The sequence below is a fragment of the Haemaphysalis longicornis genome, unplaced genomic scaffold (genome assembly GCF_048455015.1).
Source record: "Haemaphysalis longicornis isolate Haplotype H1 unplaced genomic scaffold, Haemaphysalis longicornis Haplotype H1 scaffold_9, whole genome shotgun sequence".
Classification (NCBI taxonomy): Eukaryota; Metazoa; Arthropoda; class Arachnida; order Ixodida; family Ixodidae; genus Haemaphysalis; species Haemaphysalis longicornis.
In genome coordinates, this window is record NW_027526460.1 from 124,170,581 (window position 1) to 124,192,916 (window position 22,336).

At 47.6% G+C, this 22,336-nt stretch overlaps 1 protein-coding gene across 1 annotated transcript; it reads right to left on the reverse strand.

Moving 5' to 3' along the window:
- Positions 1-8,737: 8,737 nt before the first annotated feature.
- Positions 8,738-21,982, reverse strand: LOC144151996 (beta-1,4-mannosyl-glycoprotein 4-beta-N-acetylglucosaminyltransferase-like). The gene is made up of 2 exons (XM_077683181.1): positions 20,823-21,982; positions 8,738-9,095 (listed from the first exon to the last, which is right to left on the reverse strand). Exons 1-2 carry the CDS (start codon positions 21,876-21,878, stop codon positions 8,889-8,891), a joined length of 1,263 nt encoding a protein of 420 aa, XP_077539307.1. The 5' UTR covers positions 21,879-21,982; the 3' UTR covers positions 8,738-8,888.
- Between the last annotated feature and the right edge of the window lie 354 nt (positions 21,983-22,336).

The window sequence follows — 22,336 nt, forward strand, 5'->3', positions numbered from 1 at the left end:
TTTGTAAGAAGTGTTTCCGTAGTTCTTTAGATGTAGCAAGTTGAAGTTGAGCTCACTGTTATAGACAAGTGTGTTGCGTACTGCTCATTGCTGCTTGTTCGGTAGCAGCACTACGAGCAGCTAAGTTGCGCATTTCTTGAATAACGCTAGTGCAGTAAGCTTTACCCTAGCCCCACAAATATCTCATCACCAGCGAATGCCGTCCTTCAGGCAGCAAAAGTGACCGGAAATGTGTGGTCGTGCTGCAGACCGGTCTCGTATAGCTACCCCGCGCAAAAACGCCTTGCCGTACCTTAGTTTTACTCTCTACGCGAAAAGTTTTCGTTTATTTTAATTCCTTATTACCATAGACTAACTTTGCTGTGGCTTCACCTGCGTTGAATTGGCTGTTGAGGAATAAAGAAGCGTAGGCAGGGGGTGACAGTAGGAGAAGAGGAAGAGGAGGATCGGAGGCGCTCACTGCCTCGCGAATCGACTCCATCACCGTATCGGAAGCCAGACGTTGGTCCCCTTTCGCTACACATTTTCTGGTGCCGTGAAACCCGGGAACCGGCGCACGAGCGAATCTACGGTAGACGGCGCAGCGGCTCCGAGGCACGCGAGGCTTGGATACCTTCGTACTTCTTTATCCTGGAAGCTTTGCCCTCGGCCGCCGCCCCTTTCGGCTCGTGCCCAAGCCCGCCCTTGTTCCCTTGTTATTCGCAACCCCAGCGTCTTGCTTCATCGACTGGTGCCATGGACGCTCTTCGTATTCGCCGAGATGTCCTGCGAGCGACCGTCTCCGGGACCATGACAGTCCTCGACGCCTTGCTGCGGAGTCAGGCAGCAACGGCCCTTGATAGGCAAAATGTACTCGACCTCATCTTGCATGACCAGATGAGCCTTCACCAGCTCGACGCCGAAATTCAAGCGAACCTGACGGATGACGAATTCGAAGCAGACATTTTAAACGCGATCGAGTACGATGAACGGATCTGCGCCCTGTGAACGCGCGTACGCTTTTCCGCGATCCAAGACTTGTCCGCAAGCCCCGTCCCGCAACCTAGGGCAGCCCTGTTTTCTACCTGCAACGCGACTTCGACCCTCTACTCGCCTCCCGAGGAGCCGCGCGCGACGGTGTCCACAAAGGTCACGGGTGACATGCCGCCTGCTCGGGCAATGACTGTTGCACGGGTAGGGAAACACGACGACAAAGAGGGCGCTGCGCGTTACAACGATGCTAAAGAAGACCCTGAGGGGCTCAGCCTGCGAGAGCGGCTCCTGCGACTGCCCTACCCTGGTGTTTCCGTGATCGCCGTTATAGAGAAACCTCAGGGACCTTGCCAGGACCTCGCTGTCGCTTACGAGACTATTGTTTCCGATACGTCTGACCGGCCTTGCTGCAGCGCTGGCGTCGCCGACACGGCTCTCACTTCAGAGACGTCACCACGCCCCTTCCGGAATCATGACATTGCTAATTTGACTACTGGTTTGGAGACAACCGACCGGCCCTGCAGCGAACTTGGCGTCATCGATGCAACCCCCGTTTTGGAGTCGTCCATGCGACAGTGTGGCGACCCTCGCATTGACGACTTGACTACCGCTCTGGAGGCGTCGGACCCGTTCTGCCATGGCCCCAGCGTAGACGATGCGGCTCTTGTTTTGGAGACCACCGAGCTTTCCTGTTGTGACCTTTACGTCGGCGACGCACCTGTCGTTTCGCAGGCAGTTCAGGAACCAGGTTTCGATTCGAAGATATTTTCTTTTGGTCCAGCAACGAAAACGCGGTTCGTGCAGAAGATGGACTCGCTTAAGGGGACAACGAAGCGCCAGCTTCTCCGGCGCTCCGTGAGCGAGGTTCGACTCCAGAGGCGAGCAGCGGCCGCTCTTATACTATCCCGCTGGCGACGAATTCACGCGGCGACACAGAACGGTTGCTTCGATGGTGGCGACCCCTTCTTTGGCGAGCACGATTCTGTGCTGGACGCGCCTTTCTGCTACGCTTACGCGCCCGACCAAAGTAAAATCTCCTTGTCCGCCGATGAAACAGCATTGTTACTTCAGCGCATCGATCGATTCGTGGAGGCCGGACAGGATATGAGCACAGCGACAGCGATACTGCATTCCCTGTATGTTCTCTGGGCACTCGGTTGCCCGCATCATCTGTTTCCTGTCGATCCTGGCGGCTGCCTTCTGGCCGAAAACCGTGAGCACAGCTTGTTATCCCGAGTGACCATACGAACATTCGTAGTCTTCAGTTTTAGATATGTCACTTTGACCCAACAACCCAGCAAGCGCTCGTTGCCCGTGCCGCTGCCAGCTAGGTCCTAACGAACTTGGCGGCGGCGGGAGTGTGTTGAGAAATAAACAAGCGTTGGCAGGGGGTGACAGTAGGAGAAGAGGAAGGGGAGGATCGGAGGCGCTCACTGCCTCGCGAATCGACTCCATCACCGTATCGGAAGCCAGACGCTGGTGCTCTTTCGCTACATTGGCTTTGGGTTATCTATAAGCGTACCAGTCACACAGGCATATGCAGCTTACAACACCCGTGAAGTGCAGTCAGCGAGTCTTTGTAACGCCAATATACGTTTTTCTAAAGCGCTATTGTGAAGTTATTTTGACTTCGTAGACTTTACTAAGCTCAATCGCTTCGCGAACTAGCATAATGGAGCCACATTCTTCAGGGTGCACATCCTGTCGCGCATCAGTTTTCACTTCGCGATCGACCTCTGACTACCCGTCGGTGATTTGGCGAGCCGCGGAGTAGGCGCAGTCAAGCCCATCCAAACGAGCAAGCGTCGTAGGAAAAGTCACATGAAATTGGCAATGGGGATGCAGAAAGAAGAATAGAACTTTCTAATAGAGTTTTCTCTAGTACATAAATTTACGTAAACACACACAGAGCGGACGAAAAAATGGCCAAGGAAATCTAGACTTCAACGTTCAAAAGTAACTTAATGTTTACATATTATTTCAGTGTCACTTTAAAAAAGCTTAAGGTACCAGAAAGCGCAAAAGCTTGCTAGCAGGAAACGTTGTAAGAGCAATGCACAGTGTTTCCCAAATTATCCGCAGCCTGTCCAGCAGGTGTGGCTAGGGAACTGAATTGAAAAAAAGACCTACGAATACATGGGAAATGCTTACGTCGCTGGAGATTTGCGCATGACACCGCTTGTTTAATACGGAGAAGATAGGAATTGCGGAAAAGTGAATAATAAATTTACTTAAAATGGTTGCAGCAGGGTTAAATGTAAACGTAAAGAAATTGAAACATAGTGGAATACGCATAACAAGAAATACACCCTCAAGGTAAACTACAAAATTCTTCAAAATGTGTGTTGTTATACCTGCCTTTACGGAGTTACGTGAAAAAAGACAAATAAAGTGAGTAGCGTTTTTCGCAAAAATAAAAAAAAGTTCCCGTTAGAAGCAAGGAGTGCGTAACAATGAGCAGGATTTCCGATTTTTGTACAGAACTTGATGCAGTGCGACCCACCATTTCGGCAATAAGCCGAGCACGCATGGCATAAAGGGGGTTGCGTCATGTACATGGCAACGCTACCTGCGTAGGTGCATATACCGAGTAAGTGAGGAGCGGAAATCAGTGGCTTCAGCTTTTCAGTACGGCTGAAACATATAACAATAACATAGGCCACCACGAGGGTACATCATAGGCTCTATGTTAGTCTTACTGTGTGGCAACGAGTTGTATTTGACATAGAAACATTGTAATCCCTCTGGCAGGTATTAATCAAGAGATTTTTTTCTCGGGTAAGCAGACAGAAATGGCACAAAAGACCTCGACAGGATGAATTGACGTACCTAGGTGATGGGCGCGAGTGAATCTCCTCGTAATAAATGGTACTCAGCAAAGTACGCGCTACTCACGGAAACAAAAGTGTATAGTAGCCTAGTAAATCTTTTCACAACCGAGCTGTCTAGCGTTAGGCTCTGTCCAAAATTGTCTAAGGCTGCTGGCTGGCGTTGAAAAAATATCACCCGCGGTCGCTCCAGAGACGGTGTAAAATGCTTTCAACTCTAAGATGTATTGTAGGTATCTTCGAACAAATTGTGTTGAAACTGTCAACAGAGATGACTCTATTATAACACCGAGTTGTATTTACTTACCTAAGTTTGAGGTGAGCTATCCATTATTTCATTTTGCCTTTAGTACATCGCATGGCCGACGATAAAAGCTGCATAGAAGTAGCTTGACAAGCCCGTCAACCCAATTCAAACGTAAAGCAGCAGACGGAAGTATGCATGCTGTACAGCTTCTACAGAAATCAACACAGAACACACCAAAGTATCGCAATTCTATTGCGGTAACAAAAATATGCAAGGGAAAAACACAGGCACGAGAACAACTAAACAAAGAAACGATATTGCATTCAAGAAATGTGAGAACGCTTCATGAAAGACATGTTTTTGCTGAGGAAGAAAAAATAAACAAACGACGAGGCACATCCAAAAACATACAGAATAGAAACACTGTCAGTCTACAAAGATGCACTGGAAAACAAAAAGTGGTATTAAAAGAAAATACATATCAACCACTGCCCACAACAGAACAGAAACAAGCCCTTCAAGAGAAATGGTAACAACCATCATGGTACCACACGCAGTGAGATGCATAATGCACTAAAACGTTACACATAGGAAAAAAGTGATGTCAGTTATTTTTGAGGCCCCAAGGATTGAAAAGTAGCGAAGAAGAGAAGTAATCAAAGGAAGGCCTGCAAGGAACTATTTTGCAAGGCCGCATTGATAGGCGCTAGCTTCACGGTAACAAAATGGGCGACAGAAAAAAAGAAAAAAAAGAAACATTACCTGAATGACGCTATAAATCTAGAAACTTACTTTTTCAAAGTACGCGTCATATCTATATTTCTTGCTACTAGTTTGTCCAGTTAGCGCGGTAGAGTATTCGATAAAGCTTCCAGACCGTATATTGTACGAAAAGTGGGCACGTGCCATCGTTCAGTGTTTCTGCAAGTGTACAGAGGCGAATTCGGGCTAAGGCGGGCCAGCCCAGATACATTTTTGCAATTTTTCGCAGTGAACTTTCAATTTTGCAAGTTCACAGCGTAGTTACAGAATTGATTGATTGATTATAGGTTTTAACGCGCCGACGCAACGCAGGCGATGTGGCGCGCTGTAGTGGAGGGCTCTGGAATAATTTTGACCACCTGGGGATCTTTAACGTGTGCCATAATCTCGTACACACGGGCGTTTTTGCTTTTCCCTGCCACCAGAAAAGTGGCCGCAGCGGCCGAGAATCGAACCCGCGACCTCGTGCTCAGAAGCGCAACGCCTTAGCCACTGAGCCACCGCGGCGAGTGTAGTTACAGAATTCCTGTCTGCTGTGACTACATGATCGTCTGCGGAGGGAATACGCTTAAAGGAAGCGGTTGTAACTGTTGTTTAATTGAGACTGTGCTGAAAAAATTATTATGGGAATACCTTTGAATTACTTCTAACGATGTTTTGTGTATTTGTTTTTATTCGATCTATGTAGAAAGTGACTATACATAACACAACATAGTTACACGCCAGTACTGCTTCGCTGGTCTTCAATCTTCAAAGAAGCAGACGACAATATGCATGCTGTACAGCTTCTACAGCAGTCAAAACAGAACACACCCAAGAATTGGAATTCTATTGCGGTAACAAAATTATGCAAAGGAAAAGCCATATGCACGAGAGCAACTAAACAAAGAAACGATATTGCATCCACTATACACTATCTTCACAGAAGAGGAAGCTTGGCAATAAATTGTTCTACAAGGATGTTTCTTAAACCGGGGAAGCTGAGTAATATGTTTACGTGTTTGTTTATTTTCACCAAGACCAACTTTCACCATGGCACTTTCACCAAACAATCAATTACTATCTCAATCAAGCATTCAATTTTTTTATTTCCTATTCCACGCAAACGACAAGTGCTGCATAAAAGCTGTGAAAGCAACTTAACGAAGGTGCCCACACTGCGCAGTTGGTTGCCTTGACTGAAAGTTTTAAAACGATCCTGCAACACTTTTTAAAGCAAAGCTTTTTACCTGTACCCCCCAAGGGTTCTTTCGGAACCGTTGGTGTCAACATAAAACTCCCGCGAATAAATAAAAGAATTTACTGGCACCGCCAGGAATCGAACCTCGAACAAATGAAGTGTCAAAGCGAGAGCCCGTTGCCTTACCGATTTAGCTACGAGCACACGCGCAGTCGGGGAAAACAGGCGGTGCACTCACCAAGCACATCTACGTCTTTACCCCGGCATTCTCGCTGAATGCCCGTGGTAGCGTCACGCGACCTCTCGGGCCGCTGTTCGTTGCGCCCACGGCACGTCTAGCGGCCCCGTGCGCGCCTTGCGCGTGCGCTAGGAGTTACAAACATTAAAGGAAGCTCCCACCAACGCATGGCATATCACTCCGAGTAGGCCAATGTGCTAAAACCTGTTGCCTCCAGTGTTCACGTAAAAAAATCACGGCTCCTTGTCGTCCGCCCTCACGCCAAACAACACATCAAGGAACACATTCAAATACTCCTTCATCATCACTCCAAGCCCCGAGCCATCACTTTAAGCCCCCGCATCAAGATCCTGGGCCTACGTCTCCCGGTCAACACCAAGGGTGACGTGTCCTTGGAGCGTCTCAAACACATCAATCAAATCCTACACATTAACAGACGAGTTGCCACCAAGAAGCGAGGCCTCAAGGGATACGATACCTTTCGATTAATGCAAGCTTTTGTCCTCTCGAGGATCACTTACGTCAACACCTGTCTTCTTCTGGGCAAGGAGGACATAAAGATGCTTTATATAATGATTAGAAGGGCGGTTGAGCACGCCATTGGTCTTCCGATGAGTGCGTCCACAAAGAGGTTGCTTAGCACGGGGCTCCACAACACGGTGGAAGAGCTGATAGAGGGCCACCTTTCTAACCAGAAGCTCCGAATGAGCACAACTGCGGTGGGTCACCGCATCCTTCACCAGATTGGTTGGGCAGCACAGAATGTCACTTTGCTGGATGTACTCCCGGAGTCTTGGCGAGGGTCGCCTAAAATCGCGGGCTCAAGCGCTCAACACCAACCTCGACGGGGATCATGCAGTTATCTATACAGACGCCTCCCAACATCGAGGACAGGAGTACGCCATCATCGTGGCTCGTTGCGTGAGCCTCACTCAAGACCTAATACCTGACGACAGCAGAAGTTCCAGCCATCGCCTTAGCTCTCACTCAACCAGGGGTTCGGAAGGCAGTCACTGGTTCCCAACAATCCTACCGGAATTACCAGTTCGGGTTGGTGTCTTGAGCTCCACTGCGTGTGCTAAAAAACCACTCATCCAACCGCTTCCATACAGCTCATGTGGACGCCCGCTCACGCTTCCATGGAGGGCAACGAATACGCCTGCCAACAAGCCAGAGCTTTTACCCCCCGTGCTATGGAGCTGCGCGAGGATGGTCACCCGCATGTCTCGTTCAGAGACATAACCCAGCATTATCGTCTTCAGAGACAGACCCCACCTTCGCGTTTCATTGACCTTTCCAGAGAACAACAAACTACCCCACGGCTTATACAATCCGGCACCTTCCCACAGCCGACGCGTCTCCACTTAAAGCACCCGAATCGCTACGACGCTGAATGTAAAGTTTGCTCAGAAGTAGGAACACTCCGCCACATAATCGGAGTGTGCGACTTAAGCCCTGAGCACCCTCCTCTCTTCCCGTGAACTGCCCAACAAGAGAAATGGGAGATGCTGCGGTCCAGCCCATCTCTGCCTATCCAGCTTCAGCTGGTGGACAGACCACAGGCGGCGCGGACTGCATATGGGCTCCAGTGAAGAAGGAACCACTCCCCTGGGAACCACTCCCCTGGTAAATGTGAATAGAAGTAATTCCTCCTCATACTCCTCATACTCCCCCTTCCCCTCATCGTGCGTCCCTGCTGCCGATCTCATCGCCTCCTTGCGCGGTGGCAGAGAGGGAGAAGTGAGATCTTCTAACGCCGGGTCTGAGCTTTTTTAATGTAACAAAAATTAGTTCCCAATAATGTGCTACACCAATACAACTGAACCAACCACCATTCAAACATCATGCATTGATTTAACCTTACCAGGAATATCTCTATGAAGTAATAAAGGGTCTGGTTAGTGCATTTCACTTCTCTTTCGTTTCTGTATTTGTACAGCGACGTGAGTAAATTTAAGTGACGCCGCATGGGTAATCGCTGTGGGTGCCGTTTATAGCTTTGCTTTCCCACCTCATTCACAGGGTGGATTGGCGCAAACTATTTTTTTTTACTTTTTTTGAAATCCTAAATGCTTTCAAAACGTATACTCACCCATCACACACTGTACTTAGATTAGCGGTTCGCAAAGTACCTCAGCCAAAAATTACTGCTCTATGCCCATCAGATAACTTGAAAACTCGCTCAAAAAATTTTTCTCTCTTTCCCGGTCTTGATGTTCTTCGACGGCTCGAATTACATCACTAAGGCCATGTAGCGGCAGTTGGCTGGTTTTCCTTCAGATGCAGCAATGAACGCTTTTCGATAGCAACTTAAAAAATAAAGCCACAAGAACAAAGCAGAAATGGAAGGCGTATCTGTTGCCACGAGAAAAATCATACATTACCGCTCCGTGGTTGCGATAACTATAGCTTTCGCAGTGGTTCCAGATGCGAAGCAAAGAGTGAAAGTGCTTATCGAAATGGTTGCAGGGTCCCTTTAATCTTCCAATTCAAGCAGCATCTGTTAAAGCAGTTAGGCAAATCACTCTTACACTCGCACCCGCACTGCGGCTCATTGTGTTAGAACAACTGCAATACGCTAAAAATAAATTCACTGCACAAAGTAGTGGCACCGGTGGCGTACCTCAGTGAGGTCTGCCTCGGGCTCACAAAATAGAAATTCTACGGCGTCATTAGGTATCGATATCGGTCGGCGTTATTCCTGACATAGGTGGGAGCCCCCTCGTGCGCATCGCACCTGCGCAGAGGAGGACTGTTGTCCAAGTATCGGCCGGCCTTCCTGAGGGACTGCAGGTACGCCAGGTCCTTCTTCTCCGCGATGTCTCCCCAACGCACACCGTCATCCCTTTGCGCTGACAAGAGCTTCACCTGTACCGGAAAGGAAGGGTGAAGGTGACAGAACTTTACGAAATAAAAACTTGCGAACGAACAAAACCTCAGTGTCTAAAATGTGATTACGGTCTTGCAACAGGGCACGGAATATAACCTATGCCAGTACGCATGTATATGCGTATGCTGATGTTCGAGTATCTATTTCTTTGAATTTGCAAAGAAGGGCGGGGCCCGCTCTAAGAACTAGCCCTGCCCTCTTATAGCAGCTGTAGTTCAAGAACGCACCCTTTTACAAAACTATGTAAACATTCCACCAACTTTCCCTATGTTGGAAAAGTTGACGCCATCCATCCAACGTTGTTTCAACTTATTTCCCTACTGCACTGTTGGCGCATAGCCGACGAACCTTGCCTTATCACTTGAGACCGGAACTTTAGGCAAAATGCCGATTTTTTTCCTTGAGTCCGTATCATGCTTATTAACATATAAGCATGAACTAATGGAAACGAAACACTTTAAGCAATACCTTATTGCGGCTGTAAGTGCCTATACATTTGCAGATTCGTGCCTATATATGGGGTTTTATAGTGCCCAAAATGCCTTATTTGGGTTATATGTTACTTGTGGGGCGTTTTAGCGTCCATGTTCAGCTAAAACTGCTCTCGTTTCAGAAACGCCAGCACGGCCTTCGGCTAAAGATAATTGCTAGGGTAATGGACGTGCCGGGACAAACACGCCGGAACGCGAAAACTCCCGCTCGAGGCGCCACACCTCGTGCCAGGGCTACCCCCAGCAACTAGGCTCAAACGCAGTGACACGGTATACCAGTGACACAGCATTCAACATCACTGCCAAGTGTCAACATTACTTTTCGTTCTATGTTATTCTGTCGCCCTGTTTCCGGGTATTGATGGCGAAATCTTTTGCCGGCATGCCCTGTATATTGCTAACGCAATAAAAACAGAAAAAAAAACAAGCAAAGAAGGTAATAAACGGAACGTAACCGCAAATGTTCATTCAAGGTCAACCCTGCCCACGCGGAGGAAAGCCCCGTGAACATCTGACACACTAAAGTTTCAGTGCGACGCCACAAATCGTCCACCACCAGCGGCCGATCATGGCGACATTATCAGCCGTCAAGAGGCAGCACGCAGCCCGTAAGCGACGGACGAACGAGAGAGATCATAGATTGAGCATTCCTGACCACCATTCCAGAACTGACCACTCCTTCAATCTGGTCGCAACAACCATCGTTTGCCGTGTCGGGCAACTTTGTAGGTCGTTTGGAATCTAGCTCTAAGGGTTAGTTGAAAATTACCTGGCGTGCTGCTGAATAATGTTAGTCTGTATAAAGAGCTTGACTATGTAGGTGGTGTTATTCTCAGCAGCTTTTCTGGGCATCGAATTCTGCTGGACAGGAGGACGAAATTTTTTATCTGGAATTATTGCAATTTACTGCGCTATCCATGGTATTCATTGGGGTTGTGAGATCGTATCCTTAAAGGCGCCATGCAGACAAAATACAAGTTTGTTTTATTCAAAAGATTTCGCGTTTTAAGTGCCCCAGCGCTTGTCCGAAAGCAAAGTTAACGAGGCTGAGAAATCAATCCATTCGACCTAAAATTAAGATTCTCCCGCCAAATCGCGTTTTCATGATGTCTGCACTGACATAATACAAACAGGTCTTCAAGCTAAACTTGGTGGCCCGCGGCGCAGCCGATCGCGGAGGCCATGACTGCGGATTCTCGTCTACCGTTAGTCAACCTAGATGGCACCACCATACCGCGGCCAGTCGTTTTCTGTGTTTCTTTGTTTTTGACCGTATTTGTACCTGGCATGTTTTTGTTAGGATAAACAATAATCGTTTCGTGAAACATGGTGTTCGTCCGACAAATATGGTCACGTAAGACAACGTTGCTTATGCCATTCGGCCAGTGTCGTCTAGACAACCCCAAAGGGCTGCAGTCCTGTGCAGCTAAAACAAGCGTAGTGCGCGCAGTACCAGTAGCAGTACGCATCGGTCCTTCTATGTTTACGTGTACTTTCGTAACTTCCACTATATATCCCACCATTCTTACTGCTATAAAAAGAATGTGCCCTAAATTTAAGCGCAAATAGCTCGTTCGGCAAGGCTACAAGCGCAGACTAATTTGCGTTCGCTTTTGTCGGCCTCAGCCAATCACACAGCAGGGCGTATATGACATCATAGGTTCTGTTGCGGGAAATGAGCTAGTGGGTCGCATGGCCATTCCACTTTTGCCCTAATTATATGGTTTATTTCAGCGAAGTTTACTTTACAAATGGTGTCTGTTTTTCTAATGACACGATCTTTCGAATGAACTAAACTTGAGTTTTGTCTGCATGGCCCCTTTAACCTTAATAGGTTTTGTCATCAAGGAGCAGTTACCGGTGGTGCCTCTTCCACCTTGAGCATGTTGTTACCCACTGGGAACACGGATAGGTGTGCGAGGCCTTTACAGCAAACACTTGTGGCTTAACCACAGCTTTGCAGCAGACAAAGCTGCAGCAGCCCAGACTATTTTAATTGGCGCTGTGCTTAACGTGGCTTGGCAGATTCGTGTGATTTTTCCACATTCTGAGCAGAACGTATTCAGCAGCGTAAAACTAGGGCACTACTCTAAATCAGAATGCCGAGCTCACTCCGTCGGTGGACATCACTGGATACGTCCACTACCATCCCCGAAGGACCGGGTACTCCAACATCCTTAGGCTACCGAAGATGTTCCCCGAAAAATTCTGAAACACATGTAGTAAGTGCGGTGAAATATCCACTCTATTCCATGAATCCTGGGGTTCCCGTAGTATATGGCGCCCACTAAACACCAACACCAAATCATATGAGCTATGGCAGGCAGCTGTAGCTACCTGTGATAGTGGGGTGCAGAAGTATCTGATCTTTAGGGCTAAGACTGGGGCAGAGGAAACAGGGGCCCTGAAAGGAAAGAACCTACCTTAGCCCAATCAAAACCTTTCATTTCAAATAAACATTTCATCTCTCTCTCTCTCTCTCTCTCTCTCTCTCTCTCGCTCCCTCTCTCTCTCTCTTTCTCTGTCTCTGACGGAGCCATAACGAATCTTAGATCGGTCTCCAACATGTCGCATACGTTCCTAGATACTCCGCGCGAAAAACACTTCCCGAGGTTCCGACCAGCAGACAGTGATTTGCAAGATAGAATAAGGGGATGGAGCGATCCAAAGTACAAGAACGCTCCGCCAACTTCAGAGGACGTTGAGTGTTTTTTTTTTCCACGAAATATCGACTGAAAGGACATACAGCTCCATGTCGTATAAACATTGTCACGGCTGGTTGGCCATGACTTTTAAGCCGTTCTTTTACTGCCGGATCGGCCGATTTTAAGGTAGATCTGTTAAAATGTCGATTATTGTACGGCGCATTTTCACGAAGAAAGTAAAAGTACTTTCTCATGGCACCACATGTTCCCGCTGTTTCCATTGTTAGTGAAGAATTTGTCTTCAAATACGCTGCTCAGTAAATGTTAATTGGGCCTATATATTGTCACGTAGCCAAAGACGAAGCAGCTGTCTTGAAGAAAAAACAAGTTTATTGGAGCGAACCTGTGCTCCCCTAACAACTCAAAGAATACACAGGCGGCAAAACAGCAGTCAACAAAGTGACGTGCGTAGACTGGTGTTGATTCGAATGCCGCGGCATCTGCTCAGCGGGAGTTTATCACTCGACGCGAGGGTTTTTGGAATAGTCGAATTGTATCCAGAACACTGTAGATCAACGAAGATTATCCGAGGCTGTTCGCGTTAGTTCGGAACGCTCTCCCTATCAGAAGAGATAACACATTCGGCACAGAAAGAAAGAAGGGAAGGCGGGCCTCTCTTGGCACACAACACCGATAACACAGACCGGCGTAGCCGGGTGGCAAAAGCAAAACAAATAAACAAACCCAATGCCTGGTTCACGGCAATATGCCTAAACAAGAGTCTTTGACGCGTATAAATGCCTAAATGACACTTTTTAGTGCTTATTGTAGGCGCCTAAAACCGTGACTGTTCGTGCCTAAAGTTTCGGTCTCTACTTATCACACACAAAAAAAACATCTTGGACAATTCGCCCCGAGATAGAACACAGTCGGCCCCTGGCGGCGGCGGGACGAACCGCTCCTAGTGTGGATGGCGCTCTCGCGTCGTCTGCTCGTACACGTTGCGCGAGGCGCTAGACGCGTGCTGCACATGATAAAACAACCAATATGTGCACTTGTTTGGCGGTAAGCAGGGACATCGTTACCTCTGCTTCCGCATTTCCTCTAAACACGCAATAATCAGCGGCCGTTGGGGGATAATGCGCTGGTTTAATTCCACGAAACATCTTCGCCATGGTCACCGTTTCAGTGTGAAACGTGCTATAAACATTGCTTCGACACATTGCACTTTTCTTATTGAGGAATGCAGTCGTCTGCCATTTCGGGAACGTCAAAGGGTGCTTTGGTGGTGTGGTGGTTATTTGAAGGATGGAAGTTTAATACACGAAACGGGTAAGAAGCGACAAGACCTGTGCATACCCGTGCATTTGCCACACCCTTGTAAAACTCCGACGTGTTCTTATAGAAAGAAGAAACAAAAACAATTACACTGCATACTACCCGTGCGCTGTCACAAATACATTACCAGGGACGTATTTTACACCCGCAAACGCCTGTTTGATCGAGTTCTTCCCTTAACTTTTCAAAAAGAAATACCGTTTTTGGACAGTCTTTGCTTATACTTGGTTGCTGATTTGACCTATTATTTTAAATACGTTTCTGTGGATGCGCAAGATTATTTCTGGGGGATTTTTCGGTAAAATTAAGCAGTTGTGAGTTTTCGCCTGTGCTGAGGCATCTCGTGTGTCATTTTTATATATCTTTCCTTGTCCAGAAATGTGTTTCACTCAGCCTAACCAAATGCCTAATATGGTCACATCTTAACCTCTTAAGGTGGGCCTAAGTTTTAAAGAGGAAAAATCGCGTAATATAATGCACGTTGTTGCCCAAATGCGTGGAGGGTGTGTGGCATGACCCGCTGGACTATTTTTTTCGACAATGTTAGCGTTCAATACAATTTTGAAAAAGGCGAACCACAATTCCTGGACAATCTCGGGCCAAAAGTGGGGGGGGGGGGGGTTAATCAGTTTTGAAAATACTGGCATCTACTTGTTGAAGTACTGATTTTTCACGGCTACGGAACACGACGCCTAGTGTACTTTCAATTGCTAGTAATACTGATAACCAACGCTTGGCTTTTCGTGTCACATGCATTCTCTGCTCGCTGCGCTTGGAACGTTGGCAGAAATTTTGGCAGAAAACGCAGAAATTTTGCACTTTCTGTATGCCTGTCTGTCTGCCCGTGACTGGGCTCAGCCACCCGGCCCAAGTAAAAGAAAAGCTGCCCAATAGTCTTATAGACCCACAGCCAAATCTAAACAGGTAAGTCCGGTGTCAATGTTCATACTTGTGAACATTGTTGAACAATAAGAAGACATTACGCAAATATAAGGCCGCAAATCAAGACATAAGTGGCATTTGCAGTGCTCCTATTCAAAATTCATGCAGGCTTGGTTTTTGCGATAGCAAATGAAATACTGCATCAACGGCAGAAAAGAGTCGCCTGCTGTTGCCCGCGCTACCTCCTGGCGGCATTTAAGAATTCGAAAGGCAGTAGCAACAAAAGGTCCCACTAGACAGGATCCACGTTGCGCTTGGAACGCTCGTGGAGTAACGCAACGTGGTTCTATAAACGCTGTAGTAGGGTGCCTCGCATCACGCGCGTCTCCGCCGTACGGCAGTGCTGGCAAAGCGGTAAATTTAAATTGACTTGAGCAAACCTCTTGCGTGTTATCTTGGGAGGAACGAGACGGGAGAGGAACAGCATAAGAGGCTACGGGAAAGAGAAGGGAGGCGTTTACTTGGCAGGGGCGCCAGTCGACTATCGTCTTTTGTCGACATTTGCAACGAAAGGAGCCGATACGAGGCCGTTTTTTTTATAATTTTCTGTTGTACATTTTACCTTATAATGCATTCAATGAACAGTCAATGGGCATTCAATGTGCATTCAATCTAAATAAATATATGAGCTAAATTTATGGTATTTTTTGTTTATCGTTTTTAAAAAAACTTTTTTACAGTTTTTAATTTTTCTGATATAAATTCTCATTTTTCATTGATGGTCAGTTATGTTTACGGATAATTCAAGGTTACACTTGTGGGTGGTTTAGGTGTTATTGTCATTTTCTCAGTTTCCTTTTTTTATGCTGGTGTGTATTTTAAAATACCTTCTACTTGGCATTAGAGATAGAGTAGGTTTCATTACAGTGAGAAAGTTCTGAATAGTCTCCACAACTTTTGTGTTTCTGATGTTAACAAGCCACCCCTAATTCCAACACACATGCCATGAACCCTCATTTCATGGTATGTCTTTGCAACTGACTTCTGCATTCGGAATTTTTATTTGGGGGAAGGGAACTGTGCGCAAACCTTTTCAAACGAATCATGTGAACTGTTAATGTGTGTTTCATTTGTAGTCTTTGAAAATTTTGTCACTGCATGTACAGAGGAAAGAAGTTTTACAATTAGAATAATTTCGCCGATGCAACGCATTGGCTTATATTGTTCTGTTGTCGAGCGAGAGAGAGAAAAAAACTTTTATTGAGCGACTGGGGTTAGGCAAGCGTGGTGGCCGCCAGTTGGAGGTCGGCGGCGACGATAGCAGCTCGTTCCACCAACGCTGTCGGCACGAAATGTTTCAGGGAGGCATATTTATGCAGGACGGGGACGGAAAATAACCGCAGCCCGACTAATCATAAAATGTTAATGTGCAAAACAATCATACAAATACGCGTTATGAAAAGGAGCGCGATTGGCAGTTTTCACGCATCTGGTCTCGAAGAAAAAGCAACGGCAAACAAGGCATCAGACTACCTGTGGCTACGACAATACGTGGAATTTGTATGTCGTGAGAGCGCATCGGCAGGAGTTGCTAACAGCTTAATGTAAGCCATCCATCAGGCACACAGCTTGCAAACAACAAGCGCTGGGAGCGATTCGGGTGACGCGCGAACCAACATGAACAACAAGAAGTGAAAATTCGTGCTGTTCCTTCACGTAGAAGCGCAGAAGCGCAGACGCACCTGCTGTTCCTTCACGTAGAAGCGCAGAAAGCGTCTTCTTTTGTTCCTTTATCATATTGCTACAGCTACTGCGATGTTTCCTACCCCTACTCACCGCAACAATAGCGCAGTTAGGCCTGAGAATATTCGTGACAACGTAAGGGAGCCAAGATTTTGACCCCATATTTTCCTTGGATTGTTTGTTCCTGCTTCCCGATGAAACAGAATCAAGCGCAATTCACCAGTTTCATACCAGATGACATAAACGTCTTAAAGCCCCCTTCTCTCCGCCCCCCTCCAAAAAAAACATTGATGAGACTTGTTATGTGTTGTGAGCGCGAAACTATTGATGTCTAATTGAATTGAATCCCTGAGACGCTTTGCATCTGCCTCGCTTCGTCGATGGGCTGCTTCTTGCCGCTTGAGACACCTTGCTTCGCGATCCGCTTCCGCCTTAAGACTGGCTTCGGTCTGTACCCCGTGGGTTGTGCTGCTGCGCGTTCCTGCACCCGTGTAAGGGAATTGTAGATGACTATGGTGAAGTTCGCTAGCTGCCCATTCGCTCGCCTGCTGTGTTTTGTCACTCCCTTGCTTCATTGCCGTTTACGGCAGTGGGCGGCCACCACTCGCTACTTCCGCGGTAAAGCTCGCTTTTTCTAACCCATTGCGCTATGGAACCCTTACAAGCCATGTTCGTTAGGAGCCGTTTCTCAGCTTCGGAAGGGTGAGGAAACCGTTATCAAGAATGGGGTTCCGTGCTAGAATGCATGTACTCCCCGTGCTTGCTCAGATCCTTCCCCAACCATCACGGCGGCGTCTTTGCCTGTCCCTCGAGAAGAATCCCACCCCATAGATGAACAACAGCTAAGTCACGCCCGCCGGACATCCTACCTCACGGCCCTGGCAAGCCCTCCTTATATCCCTGCAGTCCCTTCCCGTGAGTTCTCGCAGCGAGAAGCTAAAAACCCGACAAATTAAGATGGGGGCGCTGCGTACGCCTTTCTGTCTCCCCCGCTTTTATTGCTTTGGTGCCTCTAGCAGTGTCCCAGGCGCTTGCCATACTAAGGCTGACCTACAACATCTATTCGCCGTTACCATGCCCGCACTACGGTGCGACTGTGACCGTGGCCCACGTCTCTCCAGTCTTGGTCCTTCCCTCCTCCACCTACTGTGTGCGCTACCAGGTGGAGCGTACCAGTGCACGCCCGCACTGGTACTCTTTTTTCGGGAACCCCCAGCACCAATACACGGTTACCGACTTTGCGGCGATGCGCAGGAGAAGACGACCATGCCTACGACACCAAGCGACGAAAGTGTTACCGCCAGGCCGGTGACACAGTGAATGGAGGCAAAATTAGTTCTTCCCACTTTCACCTTACAAAGAAATCCCCCTAACAACCCTACGCTCATTCTTAGCAGCGCCCAAGTGCGACAAAATAGGATACACGTGATTGGATTCACTCGCCGACGCCGGATTTTCTACACAATGGGCGATTCGTGGCTTTCGGGTTATATTAGCGTCCCCCAACACAAACGCAACCTTGCAACATTGGCCCGCAGAATGGGAGTTTGCCGCTACGTAGAGCGAACAGCTTGGATATTGCTACTGCAAGACTGTTAGACTATAATGAAGTTTTAAGTAAATGATCATGCTCGTATACACTGATAGTTTTTTTTAATATAACCCGCAACGTGTAGTAAAGATAAAAGCGAGTCTAACAAATAGGCTCGGTACAAAGAAAGGAACTCGAAATACTGTTCCCGCTAAGTTTGTGACACAATATGCCGGTCCCGTGGGCCGCTTACGTATCTCCGTCAAATAGCGGCAATCCACAAGTGCAAAACACCTGTTGCGTAATGCGCATGCGTTGAACATTGCCCCAAGGTCGTTCCTTCCACTCAGACGTCACTCTTACTTTTCCGAAGCACACTATTGATTTCACTTGCATCTCCACGACCGGCTGTTGAACCAAAATAAATGCTTTCACATTTGCACCTACTTCAAATTAGACGAAGCAGCCTCCATTGCGATATAAACGCCCAGTAAACAAGAGACGCCGCGTCCACATAAAAAGTAAATAGCATCACTGTGCGATGTACAGCACACTAAAATCAGCAGGGTATGAAATAACTTTGAACTGAGATGATCTTTCACTTCCAGCAACATAGCTTTTGCGGCAGTATCTCCTGCCTACGGCCGCTAGTATCACTTACTAATTATGTGGCCAGTTGTGGTGCGTCCGTCAACTCTGGGAAAGCTTTTGATACGGTTTGTGGCGCTCACATGTTGTTCAAACAAGAAAAGCTTGTAACGACTCGAACATTTCTTGCTTAAAATATGTTTTGTGTTCATTCCTTCACACTTTCTCCGAACTTTCTGTACAGGAGAACAGAAATTTTCTCTCTGCGGCATCACTGCCCGCCATAGCGGCACCTTTTTGACGCTCCTTCCTCTACCACTGGCCCATACTATTACCAGAGTCCTTCATTGTCTTTCTGGTCATGAAACTTCGCCATCACGCTATAGGGGAGCTTCATGCGCTGCCCAGAGAGTCCGAGCCGCGGCGCTGGTGTTGATCAGAGGGCAGCCGGAGGCGTGGTCAGAGCGCATTTGGCAGGGAACGGACCGCGGAGTAAGATAAAACAGACGCTCGCCGCCTTATCAGCAGTGCGCTTTCGCTTTACGTGTCGTGGGCCGCTCAAATGGACTTATCATTTTGTGAGTGGCGAAACATTTTGGTGCGAATGGGCATGCTGCTACTGCGTTCCTGCCTGCCGGTCTAACTACAGAGCAGCGGCGGCCGCCCGATGCCCTCTGATCTGCGGTGGCGCCCTTCGCGGTACCCTTTGTCCCCGTACGAAACTTGGCCGGGAGTTTCATGACCAGAGAAGCATTGAAGGACTCTGCTATTACGCTAAAATTCCTAACTTTGACCTTAACTCTTCCCACGACAGACATTATTGCTAATATCCGCAAGCTGACCCGCGAAACAGTCCCAGGACACAATAGTATCACAGCAAAATACTACGAAACCCCGCAACCTTGACTACAAAACCATTGACAGTTTCCTCTGATACATCAATGAAAGTTGGGGATGAGGACAATTACCGAGGCAGTAAAACACGCAGGCATCAGCATGATTCCCAAACTAGGGGAAACTCTTAAGCTACTCAACCTGCGCCCCATCTCCCTCACCTCTTGTTTGGCCAAACTCTACAAACACACTGTGCACGACAGATTATCGCCGCACTTGGAAGGCGATAAGTACATCCCTCACACTATGTCTGGCTTTCGCCCCGGACTCTCAAACAGGACACACTTCTACAAATTAAATGAGGCATATTGGACAATCTCAGCATCCGACACAAGGGCACCATTTTTTCACTTGACGCAAACGCGAATTCGACAATGTCTCCACCAAGGTATACCCGAAAACCTGCAATTCATTCAATGCTGAGAGGAAATATCTCGTTATGTGCGTGACTTTTTCACGGACCGCACGGCCACGAATGGCCTCCGAAATTTTCGTACAGGAGCGCTAAAAAACACACCAAAAGATACCCTCAAAGGTTCTGTCATTCCTCCGATGTTTTCACAACTTGGCGATTCGAGGCCTACCACCACTCCTAAACAATGTACAAGCAGTCAGACATGCGTGTTACGCAGACGACATCAGTATATGGACGCTTACAGGCTCAGTAGGCGAGTAAACGACAAACATTAAACAGCGATAAACAGCCACGTAAGAATACTTCTGAGCTCGCGGGCTTTCTTGCACCCCTGACAAATCAGAAATTTTACTCCTCCTCAAGAAACTCAGCAAAGATCGCCCTCCAGCCCCCAACCCCGACTTTGAGCTCTCAGTCAAGAATAACACTATGCCCATCGTTAACCATCGTTAACACTATGCCCACTATGCCCACACTCGGCTTCACCTTGAGGACAGACGGAGCAGACCTCGCAACATTCCAAAAACTACAAGAAACGGTACTTCCAGTCACCCATCTCATTTGCCGCGTAAGAAACAAACGCCACGGTCTCAACGAACAGGACAGTATACGCCTGACCCATATCTTAACCATCAGTAGGATTACATACGGCACTCCATACCTCAATATCAAGAATAGCGAGCAGGGAAAACTCAATATCCTGATCCGGAAGGCGTCCAAGCTTCCTCTTGGCCTTCTCCCGAACACTTTTATCAACAAGAGCAAACTTGGTCCGCAAAATACATGAGAGTACTCGCTGAAGCCCACAAGTCCAGCCAGCTTGAAAGACTCAAAATCGCCCAAACGGGTCGCCATACGCTAAGTCGCTTTCGCACAATGAACAGGGTACCTCATAACAAACAGCACATCCCCTTCGCCCTACACCTACTTATCACCGCTGCTCCCATCCATAGGAAATAATGGCAGGGTAAGAATAAGAAGTGAAAGACCCTTAAGTGTGTTTTAAAGTGTACCAGCACTTCATTACACCCATTCCCCTAGAAAGGCCGCCGACACGGAACGAAAAAACTACAAACGCGCCTATTTTTGCCCCAGTGTGGTTTAAAAGCGCTGATCAACGATTATATATTTAGCCGAGATATATTTCATGAATGATGACGTACACAACGCCTCCTCACCTGCATGCCGTAAGCGTCGAAGCACCACGAGCAGTGCCAGCCTGAATAACGTGGCGGCCTTCCCGTGATGGTCCACTGCTGGTGACGTGTCCCGGCGCTTGATGGCAGCTCGCGATAGAATCGCGCATCCAAGTTTCGAAGACACAGTGAACTGTCACCGCATCTGTAGCGCAGAAAATAAATGGTGCACACCCCAGCTACTCTGACCGGTTTTTCGTTCTCCCAGAAAAAGCCGTAAAGAAACCAGCGTAGATTCATTGCGATGGGTTCACCGTAACCGTCGTGGTGTTTCAGAAAGAACAGAACGTCGCGGCTTGGTATCTCGTCGGCGTCACTTATCCAGAAAAGATCGTCGTCTTGGAGGTCTTCGAGTTGCGGCCGACCTTCACTCCAGATGGATGCCCGCAGACAGTTTGGAATTGCCCATGGGCTCCCGTATTCATAGTTTCGGGAGGTTATTGCAACGGGTTTGATTTTGTGCGCGTGCTCGCTCAAAAACCCGGCACTCATGTTGGATTTTAGGTGTAGCGGCTTCCTCGTGCCAAAGAAAGTGTAATTTGCTTCCACGATGACGTAATAATCCACGGAATCTCGTAGCTCATTCACCCTTATTTCAAGAAGGTCGAGTTCGTGGTTGAGGACGAGACCATTAACAATTTTACGTGGTGTTACCCGTCGTTTTATGAGACCCTGTGATTTCCATTCCCGGAAGTCCCTGCTGAACCACACAGCATCAGGAACAGCGCAGTCTACGTCATTCCAACCGCTGCGGCAAACACACACACGGGCGTCGTGTCGATGTAGTGTTTCTTCCGGAAAGCAGTTGGGGGACGTTGCGGGACCTTTAGGCGCGTCGTCTTCGCTGTGAGCACTCGGTGAACTGAAGTAAGTTGCAGAGTTGTTCTTTCCACCCTCCGCGTTCAAAGAACGGTTCTCACTTTCAGAAAATATGCGCAATACTTCGGGTTTGAACTGGTGCCTGAAATGGAGTATTACTCCAGGTACTATGGTCATTAAAGCTACAAGTAGCAGTCTGGTGAGAAGTCTTCGAATCATCAGCTTCAAACGAAAGTGTCGTTTTGTAAGCTTCCTCCGCACCAGTAAAACATCACGGAAGCCCGTCCAGAGCGATGCTCCTCATGCGGTTTTACAGAAACAGCTTTCACGTAGGCATCTGAGAACATCATCTGTCATCGAACCCTCAAAACAACTCCTAGAGAATACCACGGAGACTTTGAGTTCCTCAGACAACAAAAGGTGACTAATGTTCTGACACAGCTCTGTTAGGGCAGCTGTTTAAATAAAAGACAGCCCGAGCAACAAACTGTACGCCCGAAATAACTTAACAGCTTAATATCACACACTCACGCGTTGATGGTGAGAATTGGACATCTAGACTGTTGTGGAGGCAAGTCAAGGTCCAGCAAAAAGTCACATAAACTGTTTTCGTGTCGTTGTAGGTACTAGTAAGCAAAAGTCTCGATAACAAAATGATATTTATTTCTATGCGCAGT